The sequence below is a fragment of the Chanodichthys erythropterus genome, chromosome 2, assembly GCF_024489055.1.
Source record: "Chanodichthys erythropterus isolate Z2021 chromosome 2, ASM2448905v1, whole genome shotgun sequence".
Taxonomy (NCBI): domain Eukaryota; kingdom Metazoa; phylum Chordata; class Actinopteri; order Cypriniformes; family Xenocyprididae; genus Chanodichthys; species Chanodichthys erythropterus.
The window spans coordinates 18,388,760-18,407,424 of NC_090222.1; the positions used below are offsets into that span (position 1 = coordinate 18,388,760).

General features: G+C 42.2%; 1 protein-coding gene across 2 annotated transcripts in view; it reads left to right on the forward strand.

Annotated features, from left to right (window-relative positions):
* The window catches only part of LOC137032024 (uncharacterized), a 28,049-nt gene extending 20,771 nt beyond the window's left edge, over positions 1 to 7,278 (forward strand). For both annotated transcript variants that reach the window (XM_067403500.1, XM_067403492.1), the window contains exon 11: positions 6,795 to 7,278. In XM_067403500.1, coding sequence (XP_067259601.1) covers positions 6,795 to 6,825 — 31 coding nt within the window. In that variant the 3' untranslated portion in view covers positions 6,826 to 7,278. The remainder of the gene's footprint in view (positions 1 to 6,794) is intronic.
* The last annotated feature ends 11,387 nt before the right edge of the window (positions 7,279 to 18,665 follow it).

The following is an 18,665-nucleotide window of genomic DNA, read 5'->3' on the forward strand; positions in this document are numbered from 1 at the left end:
AAAACATTAGAGATATTGTTTGTAATTAGCTGGACAAAATATATAACACTAGCCTAGTGGTTTTTGGATATTTTACTGCAAAAATTTTACATATTGTACCTTTAAGTAGTTTGCCAGGTCTTCTTAAGTGAATGGAAAACTTGCTTAAAGAGGTTGTTCCACATTGTTAAGCAGGTCGCAGTTCTTATGCAATATGGAGATAAAACACATGAAATGCTGCAATGTCTATCAAAAGGCATGAAAACAACTAATACTGTGTGAAAACTAAATGGAGACTATCAAACTATTTACAGCACAAGAGAACTTGTTCAGATAAAGCCTTATTAAGGAAAGTTTCTGTCAAACAAATTAATTGTATTAAAATGGCAGTTATAAAAAGCCAGTGTTGAGCAGCAAACAGGTATGTGAAGCTCCTGGTGTCTCTGGAGTCTCAAGGAGCTCTCCATGCAGGCTGGCAGTTGTGCGTAAAGATGCATTTCAGCCACCACTAACCAAAGCTCACAAAGAGAAATGTTTATAGTGCGTGTAAAAATGCATTTTCAAAGTTTTATTGCTGTGGTGTTTTTTACAGTATGGTATAGTGCGTTTTCCTGAATGAAAATGCTTTTATTTCAAAAGGCACTATCCTTGTTTTTATAACATAGAAGAAAATGGTCAGTTATAAACTCCACATATCTTGCACAAGTCATTTCGACACCCTCAGAGAGCGCAACATGTTCTCCAACCAATACACACATACAGGTCATTTGTCACTTCCCTGAAATACGACCTATAGGAGCATTTACTAAAGTTGCGCCCCTATCGACAAAAAAAACAAACATTTTTTTCAAATTTTTTTGTACATAGATTGCATTTAAATGAACACGTATTTTGATTGGTAATGATAGTTTCCGTGATTTCATGATGACAGACGTAACACAACACTGTCATTATTTTTAGGCCAGCTAGAGGGCGCATGACTTTAAAAAGTAAATATAGGTCGTAATAAGGTGCTTGAAAAACAACCTATAGGTTCGTTTTTTTTTTTTGTTTTTTTTTGGAGGACAGTCTGCAGAGACTCTAAAGGGACCTTCCATCTCACCTCCCAGTATTCCAGCCCAAATCAACACCTGCCAGCTCCTTGCTGGAGTCGCAACAAGACGTTGGAACATGGTCACTCACCAACCATCCAGAAATACACCCATCTTCTAGACCATCTATTGTAGTACGGCATTCATCAGTGAATAAAACTATTTAAAAATTAGACTTTGTGGATTCTACACCTACTGTAAACATTTTTCTTTGCGATCTTTGGTAAGAGGTGGCTGAAATGCAACTTTACGCACAACTGCCAGCCTGCATGCAGAGCTTCTTGAGACTCCAGTGGCATAAGCAGCTTCAAATACCTGTTTGCTGCTCAACAGGCTTTTTGTTATCCTTTTAATACAATTAATCTTTTTTAACAGAAACTTTCCTTAATAAGCCTTTATCTGACTGAATTCTCTTGTGAATTCTCTAAATCACTCACAAATCTCCATTCAGTTTTCACACAATATTAGTTGTTTTCCATTTACCTAACCTGGCAAACTATTTAACAAACCTGTCTGAGATTGATATCTAAAGTTATCTAAAAAGATAAGAAGAAATAAAACAAACAAACACTTTCTTTGAAAAAACTAAAATTCCCTTTCGTGGGAACTGTCGACGCTGCGTGGTAACGCATTGGGAACCTTCTGCGTGATGTCGTCACTGAAGCACTCATGTATCTAACCAATCGCGTAGCGAGACGTCAGAGACGGGTGACGTCACGGACCGGGAAACTATAAAGCATACCCGGATGCAGAGCACGCTAGCTTCTGTGTCTTCAACAAAGCGCTCTATGTTATCTTGTCTGTCTTATTTGGTGTTGTTTGTCCCATATCATTTACAATATCTCTTCGTCTGAGGACAAGAGTTGCACAAACACACATATATATATATATATATATATATATATATATATATATATATATATATATATATATATATATATATAAAATAAGACAATTATAATGGCGGAGGAAAAACGTTTCAGGAAGTGTGTGCATCCCTGCCCCAGATACATTCCTGACGGGGACACACACGATATGTGCGTTTTTTGTCTGGGGGTTGAGCATGCCCAGGCAGCTCTCGAGGGAGCTGTCTGCGTGCATTGCGAGAGACTAACCCTCAGAGTGTTGAGATCTCGCCGAGCACTCTTCGAGGAGGGTGCCTCGGTGAGCGTTCCCCGCGGGTCGGGTCCTGCCGCTGCTGAGGCGCAGCGCCGGCTGCTGTCGTGGGGTTTGCAGATGGAGCTGGCGGAGGGGGTTGAGACGGGCCCAGCCTTATCTCGCCCTTTACCCGCCAGCCCCAGTGTCTCTTCTCAGGCGGCGGAAGCACGCGTTGCGGTTTCTTCCCCCCGGAGAGAGGCATCGGCGCTTCACCTCTCTTCCTCCGAGGAGGTTGATGTGGTGAGCGTCGAGACTGGGGAAGAGGACCCGCCATCCTCTTCCCCAGCAAATGAGAAGCTCCTGGAGGTAGTGACCAGGGCTGTGGCCAAGTTAAAGATTGATTGGCCAGCAGAGCGGGCAGAACCGAAACCAAAAAGTAAGCTAGATGAGCGCTTTCTGCCCGCTCGGTCGCTACCCCAGCGTCGGGGTTTGCCGTTTTTCACGGACCTCCACACCGAGGTGTCGAGGTCGTGGAAAAGGCCCGTGCAGCACCGCGTATTCAGCCCCCAAACATCTGTATATAGCAATATAGTGGGGTTGAAACGGCACGGTTATGCGGCGATGCCCCGGGTTGAAGAGAGCCCGCTTGCGGGCTATCTCTCGCCCGAGTCGGCATCGTCACTAAAAGCACCGACGTTGCCCACCAAGCCCTTAAGAACAACATCAAGCTTGGTGGGCAAAGCATACACGGCAGCAGGTCAGGCGGCGGCATGTCTACACACCATGTCGCTGCTTCAAGCATATCAAGCAGACCTGCTGGGGGAGATTGATGACAGCGGGGAGGCCACTTATGATTGCATTCAAGAGATCAGGATGGCAACTGATCTCGCTCTCCGTGCCACCAAAGAGACGGCCAAAGAAATCGTCCGGTCTATGGCAGCCTTGGTGGCTACGGAGAGACATTTGTGGCTGAACCTCTCGGACATAAGGGAGCGAGACAAAGCTGCCCTTATGGATGCGCCGCTGTCCCCTGCGGGCCTCTTCGGCGACGCTGTGAATACAGTCGTCGAGAGGTTCCAGGAGGCGAAAAAACAATCAGCGGCGTTCCAGAGGTTCATCCCCCGCCGCTCTATTCCCCCCGAGGCTGCTGAGCGGGAGCAGCCTCGGCCATCCACGAGCTCCTCAGCGCACCACAGAGCGCAACAGAAAGTGAGCGTGGCCACTCGAGCTCCCCCACAAACAGCTTGGGGACCGGGTCGGTCCCCTCACAAGAAGCCTTCCAAGGGCAAAACGGACCTGCGGGCCGTTATCATCGCCAGGAATGCTTCAGAGCGGTCCTGACATCTGTGGGTCAGGACCCAATGAGGGTGGTCCCCTCCGGAGGAAGCCGGGAAAAAATACATCTAATCCCCGCTCCCCTTCGGCACCCTCAGGGGGACAGTCCGTCAACCCTGCCACCCAGTGTGCGTCAGGGCACGGCGGTCCCCGCCGGTCCTTCGAGGAGGGCCGGCCACTTGATTCGGTTGTCTGCCGGCGCGCCGTGTCAGATCACCGAGCCAAGTGCTCAAAAAACACCAGAGACCAGTCTCGAGAGACTGGTTCCCTTAGTAGATTTTTTGGCAGAGTGGAAACTACTTCCAAATATATCAAATTGGGTGCTGCTCATGATAGAAAAGGGTTACAGAATACAGTTCGGGTCTCGCCCGCCCATATTCAACGGGGTCCTTCCCACAGTGGTGACCACCGAGCAGTCTCTGGTGATGGAACAAGAGGTTATGACACTCTTGTAAAAAGGAGTCCCTCCTCCCAGCAAGCTGTCAGGCTTCTACAGCCGTTACTTCATTGTTCCAAAGAAATCTGTCTCCCGCTCGGGTGAGTGCCATTCTTATGGCTATGAAAGGGGTGAAGTTAGGCCAGTCACTCACTGTAAAACAGTTCCAGAGGCTGTTGGGTCTGATGGCAGCTGTGTCCAACGTGATACCTTTTGGCCTCCTGCACATGAGACCCTTACAGTGGTAGCTCAGGACCAGGGGATTCTCCCCGAGGGGAAATCCTTTTCGCATGATCAAAGTCTCACGACGATGCCTTCGTGCTCTGGTCATGTGGAAAGATCCCTGGTTCCTGTCCCAGGGACCCGTGCTGGGGACTTCTGGTCGTCGCGTAATGCTTACGACAGATGCTTCCCTCACGGGCTGGGGGGCGATCATGAGTGGCCGTCCAGCTCAGGGCTCATGGGAGGTCCATCAGCTCTCCTGGCACATAAATCGGCTGGAGATGATGGCGGTGTTTCTGGCATTAAAACATTTTCTCCCAGACCTGAGAGGCCATCATGTGTTGGTCCGCACGGACAACACTGCTGTGGTCGCCTATATAAATCATCAGGGGGGGTTTGCGGTCTCGCCAACTTTATTACTTGGCCCATCAGATCCTCCTGTGGGCCCAAGGGAAGCTCTCCCTGAGAGCAGCTTACATCCCAGGGCGCCAAAATATGGGAGCAGACGCCCTGTCGAGGCAGGGCCCGAGGCCCGGGGAGTGGAGACTTCACCCAGAAGTGGTGGATCTCCTATGGAAGAATTTCGGTCGAGCGGAAGTCGACCTATTTGCTTCGGGAGAGTCAACCCAGTGTCCACTCTGGTACTCCCTCACCCATCCAGCACCTCTGGGGCTGGATGCCATGGTACAGACGTGGCCGAGGCGGCGTCTGTATGCATTTCCCCCGATCGCCTTGCTCCCGGGAGTTCTGGAGAAAGTACGCCGGGAGGGGGTCAGCCTAATATTGGTGGCCCCCTTTTGGCCAACCAGAATATGGTTCTCGGACTTAGTGTCCCTACTAGACGGCTCCCCAATGGAGCTTCCCCTCAGACAGGACCTCCTGTCACAAGCGGGCGGCCGGATAATACACCCCCGCCCAGAATTATGGAAACTATGGGCCTGGCCTCTGAGGGGGCCAGGTTCGTAGATGCTGGTCTCCCAACCGAGGTTGTGGAGACCATATTAAACTCCAGAGCTCCCGCCACGAGAAAGCTTTATTTATACAAGTGGAATCTGTTCTCTGCCTGGTGCAGACGTATTAATGTGGACCCTGTCCACGCCTCTATTAGCCACGTGCTTACATTTCTCCAAGAAAAGTTCTCGGAGGGCCTATCCCCTTCAACATTGAAGGTTTACGTTGCGGCTATATCTGCCTTTCATATTCGCCTTGTAGGTGGCCTTTCGGTGGGTCGAGACCCCCTGGTTACTCGCTTCCTCCGTGGCACACTGAGGTTGAGGCCTCCAGTGCGCACAAGGGTTCCGGCCTGGGACCTGGCCGTGGTTTTACAAGGGTTGGCCGAGGCGCCCTTTGAACCAATAGAGGAGGTTCCTGAGAGGTTCCTCACTCTAAAGACTATTTTTCTACTTGCTATCACTTCTTTGAAAAGGATAGGAGATTTACAAGCACTGTCAGTTGCTCCCTCATACCTTGAATTTGCTCCAGGAATGGTGAAAGCATTCCTGCATCCTAGACCGGGCTATGTCCCTAAGGTCCCTATCCACGTTCCAGGTCCCATTTGGCTCCAGGCTTTCTGCCCTCCTCCTTTTAAATCTTCGGATCAGGAAAAACTAAATCTGCTCTGCCCTGTAAGGGCCTTGGATACTTACGTCCACAGAGCTGCCCTGTGGCGTAAGACTGATCAGCTTTTTGTCTGTTATGGGTCCCCTAAAAAAGGGGGCCCTGCATCTAAGCAGAGGATGAGCAAGTGGGTGGTCGAGGCCATCACACTTGCATATGATGCGGCCGGACAGCCTTCTCCTCTGAATGTCCGTGCACATTCTACGCGGGGTATGGCGGCATCAAAAGCCTTGATGTCAGGTGTCTCCATTGGTGACATTTGTGACGCGGCTGGCTGGTCATGTCAGCACACGTTTGTAAGGTTTTATAACCTTGATGTCGGCTCCACTCCGGGGTCATCAGTTCTGCCAAGATAACCTGGCAAGTATTTGCCGCTACGGCACAGTTTGGATAGCGTTCCCAATGCGTTACCACGCAGCGTCGACAGTTCCCACGAAAGGGAACGTCTCAGGTTACAGATATAACCCTGGTTCCCTGAGTAGGGAACGAGACGCTGCGTCTCTTGCCGTACCCCCTGCATACTTGCGAGCATTTGTCTCAGACTTATCCAGAAGCTAGCGTGCTCTGCATCCGGGTATGCTTTATAGTTTCCTGGTCCGTGACGTCACCCGTCTCTGACGTCTCGCTACGCGATTGGTTAGATACATGAGTGCTTCAGTGACGACATCACGCAGAAGGTTCCCAATGCGTTACCACGCAGCGTCTCGTTCCCTACTCAGGGAACCAGGGTTACATCTGTAACCTGAGACGTTTGAATGTTTCTTCCTATTGATGTCACTCGCATAATAATTTGGAACAGTGTATATTTATCTTTTTAATTATCATTCTTGGTGTGAACAGGCCTTTAGACAAGTTGTTTTAAAATAAATGCAAAAATTGCTCAGAAATGCCTAGCATAATTATTTTGCAAATTACACATTTTGCAAATGCACTGAAATCACATACACTTGAGCAAAGCCTTGCATCATCCTCATCATCATGTTTGGTTTCTCTCTCTCTCTCTCTCTCTGTCTCAGTCCGCAGCCAAAGGGATTCTACAAGACCTGAGGATCCTCAGCTTTTTTTGTTTTCCTAAATAATCATGTACATGTAAATGTACAGTTGTATCAACAAAACCTCTCAGTGCCAGAACTGAGAGTCTTCATTGTGCAGATGATGCTGGTATATTTTATTATTGTCAAATATTCTCATAACCACGCTATATGAACATGCTTGATAGAAAGCAATGTTATATGCAACTCAAACAATATGCTGCATCCCTTTGGGTTGTAAATAACATGACATACTGTATTATAAAACTTGTCTGGATGATAAAAGTGTGAAAGATTATGTGTTATTTCCTAATACATAGTATAGTACTAAAACAAGGAATCTTTATCTGTACATTTTATATAACCAGAGTGCCTCATTATAATGTGCTATTAATTTTCATCTACTGTTTTCACTTACCTCTTTATTTTCTGAATGCTCTTTTACATTTGTAAATTAACTGTTTTCTCTGATTTGCTTGTATATCTTTATTTGAGGAAAAAAGCAATTGAAAAATATTCATAATGTAAAATAAAAACACTTGATGAAATAAAATTGTATGATCATTCTCACTCCAAAATGTCTTCATTTAAAGTCAACATGAAATGGAAGAAGGGATGGTCTTTTCTTTCCTATTGTGATAAAAAAATTATGAGGGCAAAATAATTAAAATATAAAATAATTAATAAAAAATATGTTGATATGCATGAATATCTATAATATTTATAATAAATGCTGCAGTATTCAAAAAAAAAAAAAAAAAAATAATAGTCAATTTTGATTTTAGTGTGACTTACCATGCATGTTTTCATTTGTATTCATGTATAGTATGGGCTAAAGTGATGTCCGGCCTAGGAAAATTGACATTATTTAAATATTTTTAAAAGCTTGTTAAAGACCTTACCGCATTCATAACCCCATGGGGGCTCTACGAGTGGGTCAGGATACCCTTTGGGCTATCTAACGCCCCAGCGGCCTTTCAAAGAAGCATGGAAAGTATGTTTGACACGCTGAGAGACGAATGCTGCATCCCTTACCTCGATGACGTGTTGTGCTTCTCCGGGTCCTTTGATGAGCATGTGCAGGTGCTACGCAGAGTCCTCCAAGCTTTGAAACACCACCGGGTAAAGCTGAAGCTGGATAAATGCGAGCTATTCCACAAGGAGGTCCAATATGTCGGCCGGTTGGTGTCAGCGGAAGGAGTAAAAATGGACCCCAAAGACCTTGAAGCAGTGCGGGCACTGAAAGACAAGACGCTACAGACAGTTGGGGATGTCAGGCAGTTGCTCGGGTTTCTGAGCTATTAACGAACATATGTGCAGGATTTCTCACGTATAGCCAAGCCCCTGTACGACCTGCTCCAGTCGAAGCCCAGCACCTCTCCGGCCAAACCGCCACAAGGAAAAACAAAATGCAATCAGCAATCCTCCCGTACTCCGGTAGAATGGAACATACAACACCACCAGATCTTTGAACAGCTTGTGGACCGGCTGACCAAACCCCCAGTGCTGGCGTATCCCGATTTCAACCGCCCCTTCACACTCCACACAGATGCCTCCCAAAAAGGTCTCGGTGCAGTTCTTTATCAGAACCAGGATGGGAAGATGAGAGTGATTGGGTACGGGTCACGCACACTAACGCCAGCAGAATAAAATTATCACCTACACAGCAGAAAGCTGGAATTTCTCGCGTTGAAGTGGGCGATATGTGAGAAGTTCCGTGACTACTTATTTTACGCCCCACATTTCACAGTCTTCACGGACAATAATCCCCTCACATATATTCTGAGTACTGCCAAACTCAACGCAGTGGGTCACCGGTGGGTGGGGCAACTGGCCGATTTCAACTTTGACATCAAATACCGGCCAGGCAAAGCCAACATTGATGCCGACACCTTATCACGCTGCCCCCTGGACATTGACACCTTCATGGCTGGTGTTCGGAAGAGATATCGGAGGAGGCAGTATGTGCTGTATGGGAAGGAAGCCGGAGATGTGGCCTGGGTGGCAGCCCTCAACTTAACATCACATTGCCAACCTCAAGTTGAGCCTCTGCCGAAAGTCAGTCATGATGAGCTTGTGAGGGAACAAAGAAAAGACCCCGCTATTGGGAAAGTGATGGCATTGAAGGAAAGCGACACACCACTAACAGCGGATGATAAAGAGAGAATGGACACATGCGCAAGGAGGCTGTTAAGAGAGTGGAACAGATTACACATAGAGAATGACCTTCTCTACAGGAAGAGTGCAGGTCGACAACAACTGGTCCTGTACTCACCCAGCTGCATAACAACATGTGCCATGTTGGCGTTGAAAAAGTTCTGAGCCTAGCGAGGGAGCGATTTTACTGACCTTTCATGAAAAGAGAGATAGAGGAGTATGTGACCAGAAAGTGCTCTTGCATTAAACAAAAGAAGCCATCCACACATGAAAGAGCACCAATGGGAAGTATTACATCAAATTCGCCCCTTGAGTTGGTGTGCATCGATTTCCTTCACCTGGAAGCCTGCAGGGGTGGATACGAGTATGTATTGGTAGTAGTTGATCACTTTACCAGATTCGCGCAAGCCTATCCCACCAGGAACAAGGCTGGCAAGACGGTTACTGATAGGCTTTTCAATGATTTCATTCCCAGATTTGGATACCCGGCCAAACTACACCATGACCAGGGTCAAGAGTTTGAGAATGAACTCTTCAGAACTCTCAGGCAATTAGCTGGTGTTGCCCACTCGAGAACCTCCCCGTATCACCCTCAGGGCAATCCTGCGGAAAGATTCAACCGCACGCTATTGCAGATGCTGCCACCTTGGGAGAGAAAGAGAAGGAGAGTTGGAAAGACCACCTACCCCATGTACTCCAGGCATATAATTGTACAAGACACGAGGCCACAGGTTTCTCACCATATTATTTGTTGTACGGCCGTCATCCTCGCCTACCAGTTGACATCCTCTTCAGCCTTCTAACAAATGAGGGAGCTGAAACGAATGGGCAAAAGGGATATGCTGAGAAATGGGCAGGAAAAATGGTGGAGGTATACAGAATAGCAGGCGCAAACAGCCGACAGTCCAGTTCCAAAGGGAAGACATACTACGATAAACGAAGCAGAGGTGTGGTTCTTCAGCCTGGGGACAGAGTCCTTGTACGCAATCTCAGTGAACGAGGGGGCCCTGGAAAGCTTAGACCGTACTGGGAGCAGCTTATTTACATTGTGAGAGAACAGATTGGGGATAATCCTGTCTATAAAGTAAGCCCGGAGGCGGGAGGCCGACCAGTTCGCACTTTACACAGGAACCTCCTGTTGCAAGTCAACGACCTACCTGTAGAGCCTCTTCAGAACCTGACTACCAACACAGCTGAGTCGCAAAAGAGAAAGAAGAGAGCTGCAGAGATTCCGAAACCCACACACGAGACACAGGACCCAGATATAAGTGACTCTGAGGAAGAGGAAGGCGTGCCTCATTACTGGTTGCGAATACCGATGGAGAAACCAAGAGCTGGAAGTTACTCACCTGTGTCGCATGTTACTCCTCACTTCCAAAACAGATCTGAACAGAATGAGACCCACCTGAGTGAAACGATTCAGGCAGAACCTGAACAGGACAGGGAGAGTGTTAGAGAAGAGGAACAGGGGGCATCCAGTGAGGACGAACATGACATGGAGCAGCTGCAACCTGCAACCGTTCAAGAGGAACTGCATGCCGTCCATCAAGAGAACAATGTCCCCACACCACAACCTGAACCTCAGATCCCACTGAGACAATCCACGAGGGAAAGACGACCTAGTTATGTGTTCACTTACCCATCCCTGGGTCAACCCGCTTATCACCTGCGGCCCACTGTGAGTGCAGTTGGAATTCAGCCAATACAGTATACTGACCAGTGTCCCGGTATACCATACCTCGACCACTTCCAACCCCCGCCCATTGCCCCATGCCCTTACCTACCTGTTGTGTACCCAGCTCACTGTGGATGAGACACTATGAAAGACGATTACATACATTCTATACTCACCAGATGAGATCTGGCACACACACTTTATAGGACATATAGAATACACTAATTGAGAGTTGGAATGTGTTTTGAAAAAAAAAAAAATGTGAATGTTCAGAGGTGAAATTGTTTAGGGTATCTTGTGTCAGGAGCCACTTTTAATTTTTGGGGAGTGTGTGATACACCATTTAGTGTTTATATTTGAAATGCAGCATTTATTAGAATTGCAACCTTTATTGTGCAGGACAATATTAATGTAGGGGGGGAACCAAAGTGCGGGTATCGTTGTACCGCGGTACCTAGGTGACGGACGTCTTCCTCTTCTCTCATACAGAGATTTGTATATGAAGATGGTGGTTCGCTCTTTCACTCACTCATTAAAATAATTCTGTTTTCCAGGCGGACCACTAGATGAGCTGAGAGTAGTGAACCCCAGTCAAATTCATTTGTTACGCCAGTACACTATTTTGAAACTCGTAACATATAATATTAGTTTTATGCCATGTTGGTTGTCATGTGATTATGAATAGCCCAGAGTTATTATCATTAATTTAGTTGTACCAAATTATTTTGTGATATATGTTCACATGCACCTTTTATGCAAATTTGGAATTGCAAGCGTTTCATACAGCATTAAATAAATAAATAAATTGGAAAATTTGCCATAAAAAATAAAACACGTGGTATTTGGCTATTTTCTGTTTGTTATGTTTGTCTTGGTGAACACCATTAAATAGGAGTTATTCTCTTTTAGCTATTATTGTTTTAACATACATGTTAAACAGGGTAACTCTTAGTTTTCTCCACTAGATGACAGCAGAGCCAATAAAATGCATTTTATTGCTGAGGTTTGGAGAGAAATGCTGACACATCCAGAAACAAACATCAGTTATAGATCCTGCAACCTACCTTATTATTTCATATGTTCCATTAAATTCAGTATTTTATTTGTATTGAATTATCTTCAACTATTCAAAAAAGTATCTACAAAAAGTACCACACAAAATAGCCTGCTAATAACATTAGGATCTTAAAAGTCAGTTCAGAAGCTGAAATCTCCCCCTATATCCTTAAAGGATTAGTTCACTTTCAAATGAAAATTACCCCAAGCTTTACTCACCCTCAAGCCATCCTAGGTCTATGTGACTTTCTTCTTTCTGATGAAAAGTCTTGTTAAATCTAAATTGAAAAAATATCCTGATGCATCCGAGCTTTATAATTGCAATGAGCGATACCAATGTGTTTGAGCTGAATAAAGTGTCTCGATCCACATCCATTCATCATAAACGTACTCCACACGGCTCTGGGGGGTTAATAAAGGCCTTCTGAAGCGAAGCGATGCGTTTTTGTAAAAAAAAAAAAAATCCATATATGTAACAACTTATGGAGTAAAATATCTAGCTTACACCAGGCCGCCTTCCCTATTCAACTTATGAAAAAAGCTTAACTGACACGACGCCAGTTCTGTATTTTTCAAAACATTGATTCGCTTCAGAAGGCCTTTTTAACCCCAGAGCCATGTGGAGTACACGTTTATGATGGATGGATGTGGATGCATGCCGTTTCTTCAGCTTCATATTGGTAACACACTACCATTATAAAGCTTGGATGCATCAGGATATTTATTAAAGGTGCTGTAGAAAGTCTTTTCAAAAGATGTAATATAAGTCTAAGGTGTCCCCTGAATGTGTCTGTGAAGTTTCAGCTCAAAATACCCCATAGATTTTTCTTTATTAATTTTTTTTAACTGCCTATTTTGGGGCATCATTAACTATGCACCGATTCAGGCTGCGGCCCCTTTAAATCTCTCGCTTCCTGCCCCCCCTGAGCTCTCGACTATAAGTGCAGTTATACAGTGCATAAACAAAGTTCACACAGCTAATATAACCCTCAAATGGATCTTTACAAGATGTTCGTCATGCATGCTGCATGCATGTGTCGGATCATGTGAGTATAGTTTTTATTTGCATGTTTACATTTGATTCTGAATGAGTTTGATAGTGCTCCGTGGCTAAAGCTAACATTACATACTGTTGGAGAGATTTATAAAGAATGAAGTTGTGTTTATGCATTATACAGACTGCAAGTGTTTAAAAATGAAAATAGCGACGGCTCTCTTGTCTCCATGAATACAGTAAGAAACGATGGTAACTTTAACCACATTTTACAGTACATTAGCAACATGCTAACGAAACATTTAGAAAGACAATTTACAAATATCACTAAAAATATCATGATATCATGGATCATGTCAGTTATTATCACTCCATCTGCCATTTTTCGCTATTGTTCTTGCTTGCTTACCTAGTCTGTTGATTCAGCTGTGCACAGATCCAGACGTTAATACTGCCTTTCCTTGTCTAATGCCTTGAACATGAGCTGGCATATGCAAATATGGGGGTCATACATATTAATGGTGTTATGTTGAGATTTGCCTGTTTTCCGGAGGTCTTTTAAACAAATGAGATTTACACAAGAAGGAGAAAGCAATGGAGTTTGAAACTCAATGTATGTCTTTTCCAAGTACTGAACTCTTGTTATTCAACTATGCCAAAGAAAATTCAATTTTTGATTCTAGGGCACCTTTAATATAACTCCGATTGTGTTCATCAGAAGGAAGAAAGTTATACACTTAGGGTGGCTTGAGGGTGAGTAAATCTTGGGGTAATTTTCATTTGAAAGTGAACTAATCCTTTAAATAGGGCACTGTTTGAGGGGACAGCCATTTGTAGTGGTGTCCGAAACCATAGTGGATGTTATCAAGTGCACTCATTCAATCCCACAATGCATCGCAATAACAAGTGTACAAGCGACGTATGCACAACCATAGACATAATTTAAAAAAAAAATGAATTTATATGTCTTGGTGCTCAACAGCTAAGGAATACCCATAATGCACTTTGAGAATTGGGCACCGAATGAATTCCCACATCTGACCAGAAGATGGCGCCAGCAGCATTTTTTTTCTGCATGCATTTTGCGGAAGAACATTGCTTTGGTTGTGCTTCATCTCTGGGTGATTGTGCAAAACATTCAGTTTAAATGGACAGGATGCTGACTAGCTGATGATGTTACTGTAGCTATAATTACCATTAAAAGACACGACACTTCCTTGAAAAAACAAAAACAAAAATTCCAGCACAGCTCTACAACAACCATTATGAAATGACCCCTCACAATATAAATAATGCTTTACAATGAACACTGTTAAGTAGCCTAATAAAAACACAGTTGCTTTTACAACATTACAAATCCCTCAGTTCTCGCTGTCTTAGAAAAGCCAAGCCAATGTTAATTTTCATTTTATTATAAGCTCTGTAGCATTGTTTATGGATATTATTATACACAATTTCCTGCAAAACCATCCTGACAGCTCTACAAACACTTATGAAAGGCTTACCATAGTAAATCAGGGTAAGACAAAAACATATTTTGGAAGAAGGATTGATAATGTATTGACTGATTATTTAAATTTTGTTAATTTGGAGCAAAAAAAAAAAATTCTTAGTGAACTTTTAAATAAATTGAGTACAAAAATTCTCTCAATCCAAAAAATCTTTCACCATTTATCATTCCAAAATCTTTCTTCTATACTTTCTTCTAGCCCATTTTGGAATAAATATTCCTTTGAAAATATCAATGTGCAACACTAGTGAAAGACCACAGATTATACCACAGATAAAGACCACAGTTAGGGAAGTCATGGCCTATTGGTAACCCGTTTCAATTCTCAATAACAGCAGGAAATGACTAATGTGCATTAACTGGATGGGTTAAATGCAAATTATACCATACTTGGCCTTCACAGGCCACCCACCCACCCACACACACAAATACTGTGTTTGTCTATATTGTGTTTGTGAGCAATAGTGCTTGATATCTTGCGTTATGTGATTCTCAGTGAACTTTAGATTTTCTTCAAGGGAAAAGATCCATCAACACTCATATTCCCTTGACATGATACTACGATAATACCAACATTTGTTAACATGCCTACAAGTAGTGAATTTGAGTAAATCTGTACTTTATATCAAGGGTGCTCAATGGAGACCTACTGTACCAAGCTGAATATCTGTATTTTATTTTATTTATTTAGTTTAACTCGAATGGGAACTATGCAACTCCTTCAGTAAGAAGAAATAAATCATATGCATTATGCAAAGTTTTTGTAGGAAGTTCAAGAGTTAACATACTTACCGTATGCTCTGCGAAAGGGGCCAGGGGCTTAAGAAAAAAATGATATTTCCTGTCTACAGGTTTTTTTTCTTTTCTTTTCTAGCACAGCACAGGAAACCACAGAGGTGTAGCGGGCACAGAAACTCAAGAAAGACTCAAATGTTTTTTTTTTTTTTGTTTGTTTTTTTTTTTTACAGATGTCACTTTTGTCACAGTAACAGTCACCTTGAGAGACAGAGCAAAATACACGCATCACTTGACAGAGGTTTAAAACACAGGTCAGAATGTGGAGAAACAGTTGTGCGGTCATACTCACTGCCACAGTTTCTCTATCCCACCTCTCAAAATGGGTGAGAACGTGGTAATGTGGTGGTGTGCATCTTCTATTCATCTTGTATATCTAGGAAGTGAAGGGGTTTTGAATTATCAATGTGGCAGTGTTGTTGCCGTTGTTTCTATGATTGTATTTTAAATTTAAATTTGTCTGAAACGGCATTTCCTGACAATCGTCAGAATCATTCAGCTGTCAATCAAATAAACATCATAAAATATTTAATAACCAAACCCATTTCCTATAAAGATAGATAAACAGCAGGTTGCTCTTAGCCTCAGCAATTCCCTCTCTTTCCACTTCCCTAAAATCTTTTTTTTAAAAAGCCATTCTTCATGATTTGTCAGGGGTCTTGCTGTTGCACCCAACCTCTTACAGCTTTTGTCATGTGCCTAACTACTATAAAAACAGCATTATTCTCTGAGCAGCAAAAAAGAAGGTGTCAGGATACCATGACAATATTGATAAACAAGAGTAACAATTATATGAGAGTCTTGTTATAGAAGTAGTGCAGTGTCATGAAAGTTACTTTTTGTCTTAGTATTCTCAGTTCCTCAAATGAAACAAAACCATGGCAACAACACCTGCTGCATTCAATATTATTTTGTTTTACATATTAACAGAACAGCCCATACTGACATGATATTGTTACTGGAAAACAAGAATATATATAGAAAACTACAACATTACATGAAATTGCTTTATATATTAATTCACAAGAAATAAAAATATGCATTTTTATTAACCCTCCCTATAGTCTTAGTCAAGTCTTGCTGTTACATGACCAATTTTCCCCCCGACAATTGATCATAAATATTAACCTAATAATTACTCATTTCCTAGTTCATATTTCACTCATTTTTTGTTTGCAAAGTCAAACAGTCCAAAAAGATATAAAGTTAAAATCACGTTTATGTAAATGAGATTTGAAATAAAGGGCCAAAGAGACCCTGAGCTGCACATACGGGTTATGTTTTTTTTTTTTTTTTTTTTTTTTTTCTATTCTTATTCTTGGTCTTACAAATACCGCAGAGATTACTGACACAGAAGTAAAGTATCTACTGACTCAACAGAAACGCAATCCAAAAATAGATGTCATCAGTAGCCTTGAGTTTACTAACATTTATTTGTTTTATGTATAGACAATACTACCACATATATCCTTGGTATTTGAATTCAATAGAAAAATAGAAACAAACATTTGAACACACACAAATTTGATTTCCATAATTTGTTGCTGAAAAGTTTCAGCTACAAACTAGGTCAGACTTCCTCTGACTGCATGTTTAATTACTCAAATGTTGCTACTGCTAAAGAGGTCAGTTAGTGGTAGCAAACACCATGTTAGATGCCTGTGTACAGTAGGCCTAAATTATGTCTCATCTGAGCATGCTTCCACTACCTTTTTAAAGGGATAGTTCACCCAAAAATTTAAATTCTGTCATCATTTACTTGCCATTCCAACCCTGTATAACTTTTTTTTTCTTTCTGTGAAACAATAATACGATATTTTTATTTTATTTATTTATTATTATTTTTTTTTGTACCAGGGCAGTTTCCTCACAGAAAGCAGTGCCTCCACAAAAAATTGGATGAGAAAATAATCATTAAAAAAAATAAAATAAATAAAAGAACATAATTATTAGAAAATATGATATTACAAAGTGTATAAATTACTTGTTTTTCTAAAGTGACACTGTCCGAAAGCAACAGCAGCAGTTAAAGTTACAATGTGAAGCAGCATCTCTCTTGCCTCCCCTGAGCCCATTGAGTTTTGCATGCCGTGGGTTTGTTGGGGGGGTAATTGAAAATGAATAGGCAAAACTCTTGGCTGTTCAAGCAATAAATGTTGTTTTTGTGCACGCGTTCTGTGTCTGCAAATCAGTCTGAATTAACAAATAATGGTGAAGACTAATTCAAAAGTAAGTAAACAATTTGCCCACTTAAATATCTCCACTTGATGTCACGTCAAAATTAATTGAAAACATGATCTATGAGATTTTTAGTGAGGAACCACCTTGGTGAAATTAAAAGTACTTTTATAGGTCCAAGATCATCATGACACTTGCAGTGTTTACCAAGCTTTGATCACTGATGATCCAAAAATAATCTGACTATTAAAAAGAACATCTGAACATCAGTTCACAAATAAAATATACATGAAATATGAAATGTGCTACTGCGTTCTTATAGTTATTTTGGATTAAATGTAAAAATGCCTAAAAGGCACTAACTTGATGAGAAATATAATTGGTTTTAATAAATAGAACATAATTGTTAATGTAAAAATACAAAATAATAACTATTCTTAATTTATTTATTTAACCTGGAAAACATGTCAACAGTAAGTGTAACTGCACCATGAATTTACATTGGATTAAAAAATGTATAAAGCAGTGAGGCCTCTTCATTTCAGAACACCACTGCATGCTATTGCTTTGTTGGGGAAAGCAGGTCAAGAATAGAAGTGAAATATTATGACATTCCCCATTGGCAGAGCATGATGCAACATTTAAGAATCATTTTGTAACTTGTTATATGATCTAATAAAAAAAAGGAGAATATAAAATATTTTGTCAAAGAAATAAAATGATCAACCTTTTCCATATAAAATAATGGCATTTTTATTAATAAAAAAAGAAGCAATTTTTGGAGTTTGACAATGAACACTGCAAAACGCAGCTATTGCATAATTCAAAATAATGTGGTCAAATAGGAATAGGTGAAGAAACACATTTACACCTTCAGAAAAACACTTAGCACGAGCTTACCATGACACACCCCTCCCTCCACACACACCTCTCACAGAACAGGACACAAAGAGAACGCTTTACATTTCTTTTTTAAATTTCTAAACATTGAATATTGACTCTCAGCCTCATGGTTTCTCAACAAAACGTTATGAACTAAACTAAATAAAAACCATCCCTTTTAGGTACTGTATTTTAAAGATGATTTTGTAATCCAAATTAGCTTTAGTGATATTTAGGAAAGGGTTTAAACAATTTTTTTCATGCGTGTTCAATGAAACATAAACAGCACCTTAAGACACTAACAGTTTACAGGAGACAGACAATTAAGGTCACAGTTCTAATAACTTAGGACATTAAAGAGACCTTTCTAACTCTGAAAAACAGTAGGAGAAAGATGCCTAGGGGTCTCTGATCACCTGTGAGAACATGCCATAGATCTGCTGCAGGAGACATGAGGACTGCAGATGTGAACAGAGCAACAAACTGCAAGGTCTGTAATGTAAGACAGCGCTAAAGGGAGACAGGAAGGACAGCTGATCGTCCTTGCAGTTCCAAACCACGTGTAACTATATGTGTCCCTAGATGTGTTCGAGAACTTTGGTGAGAAAG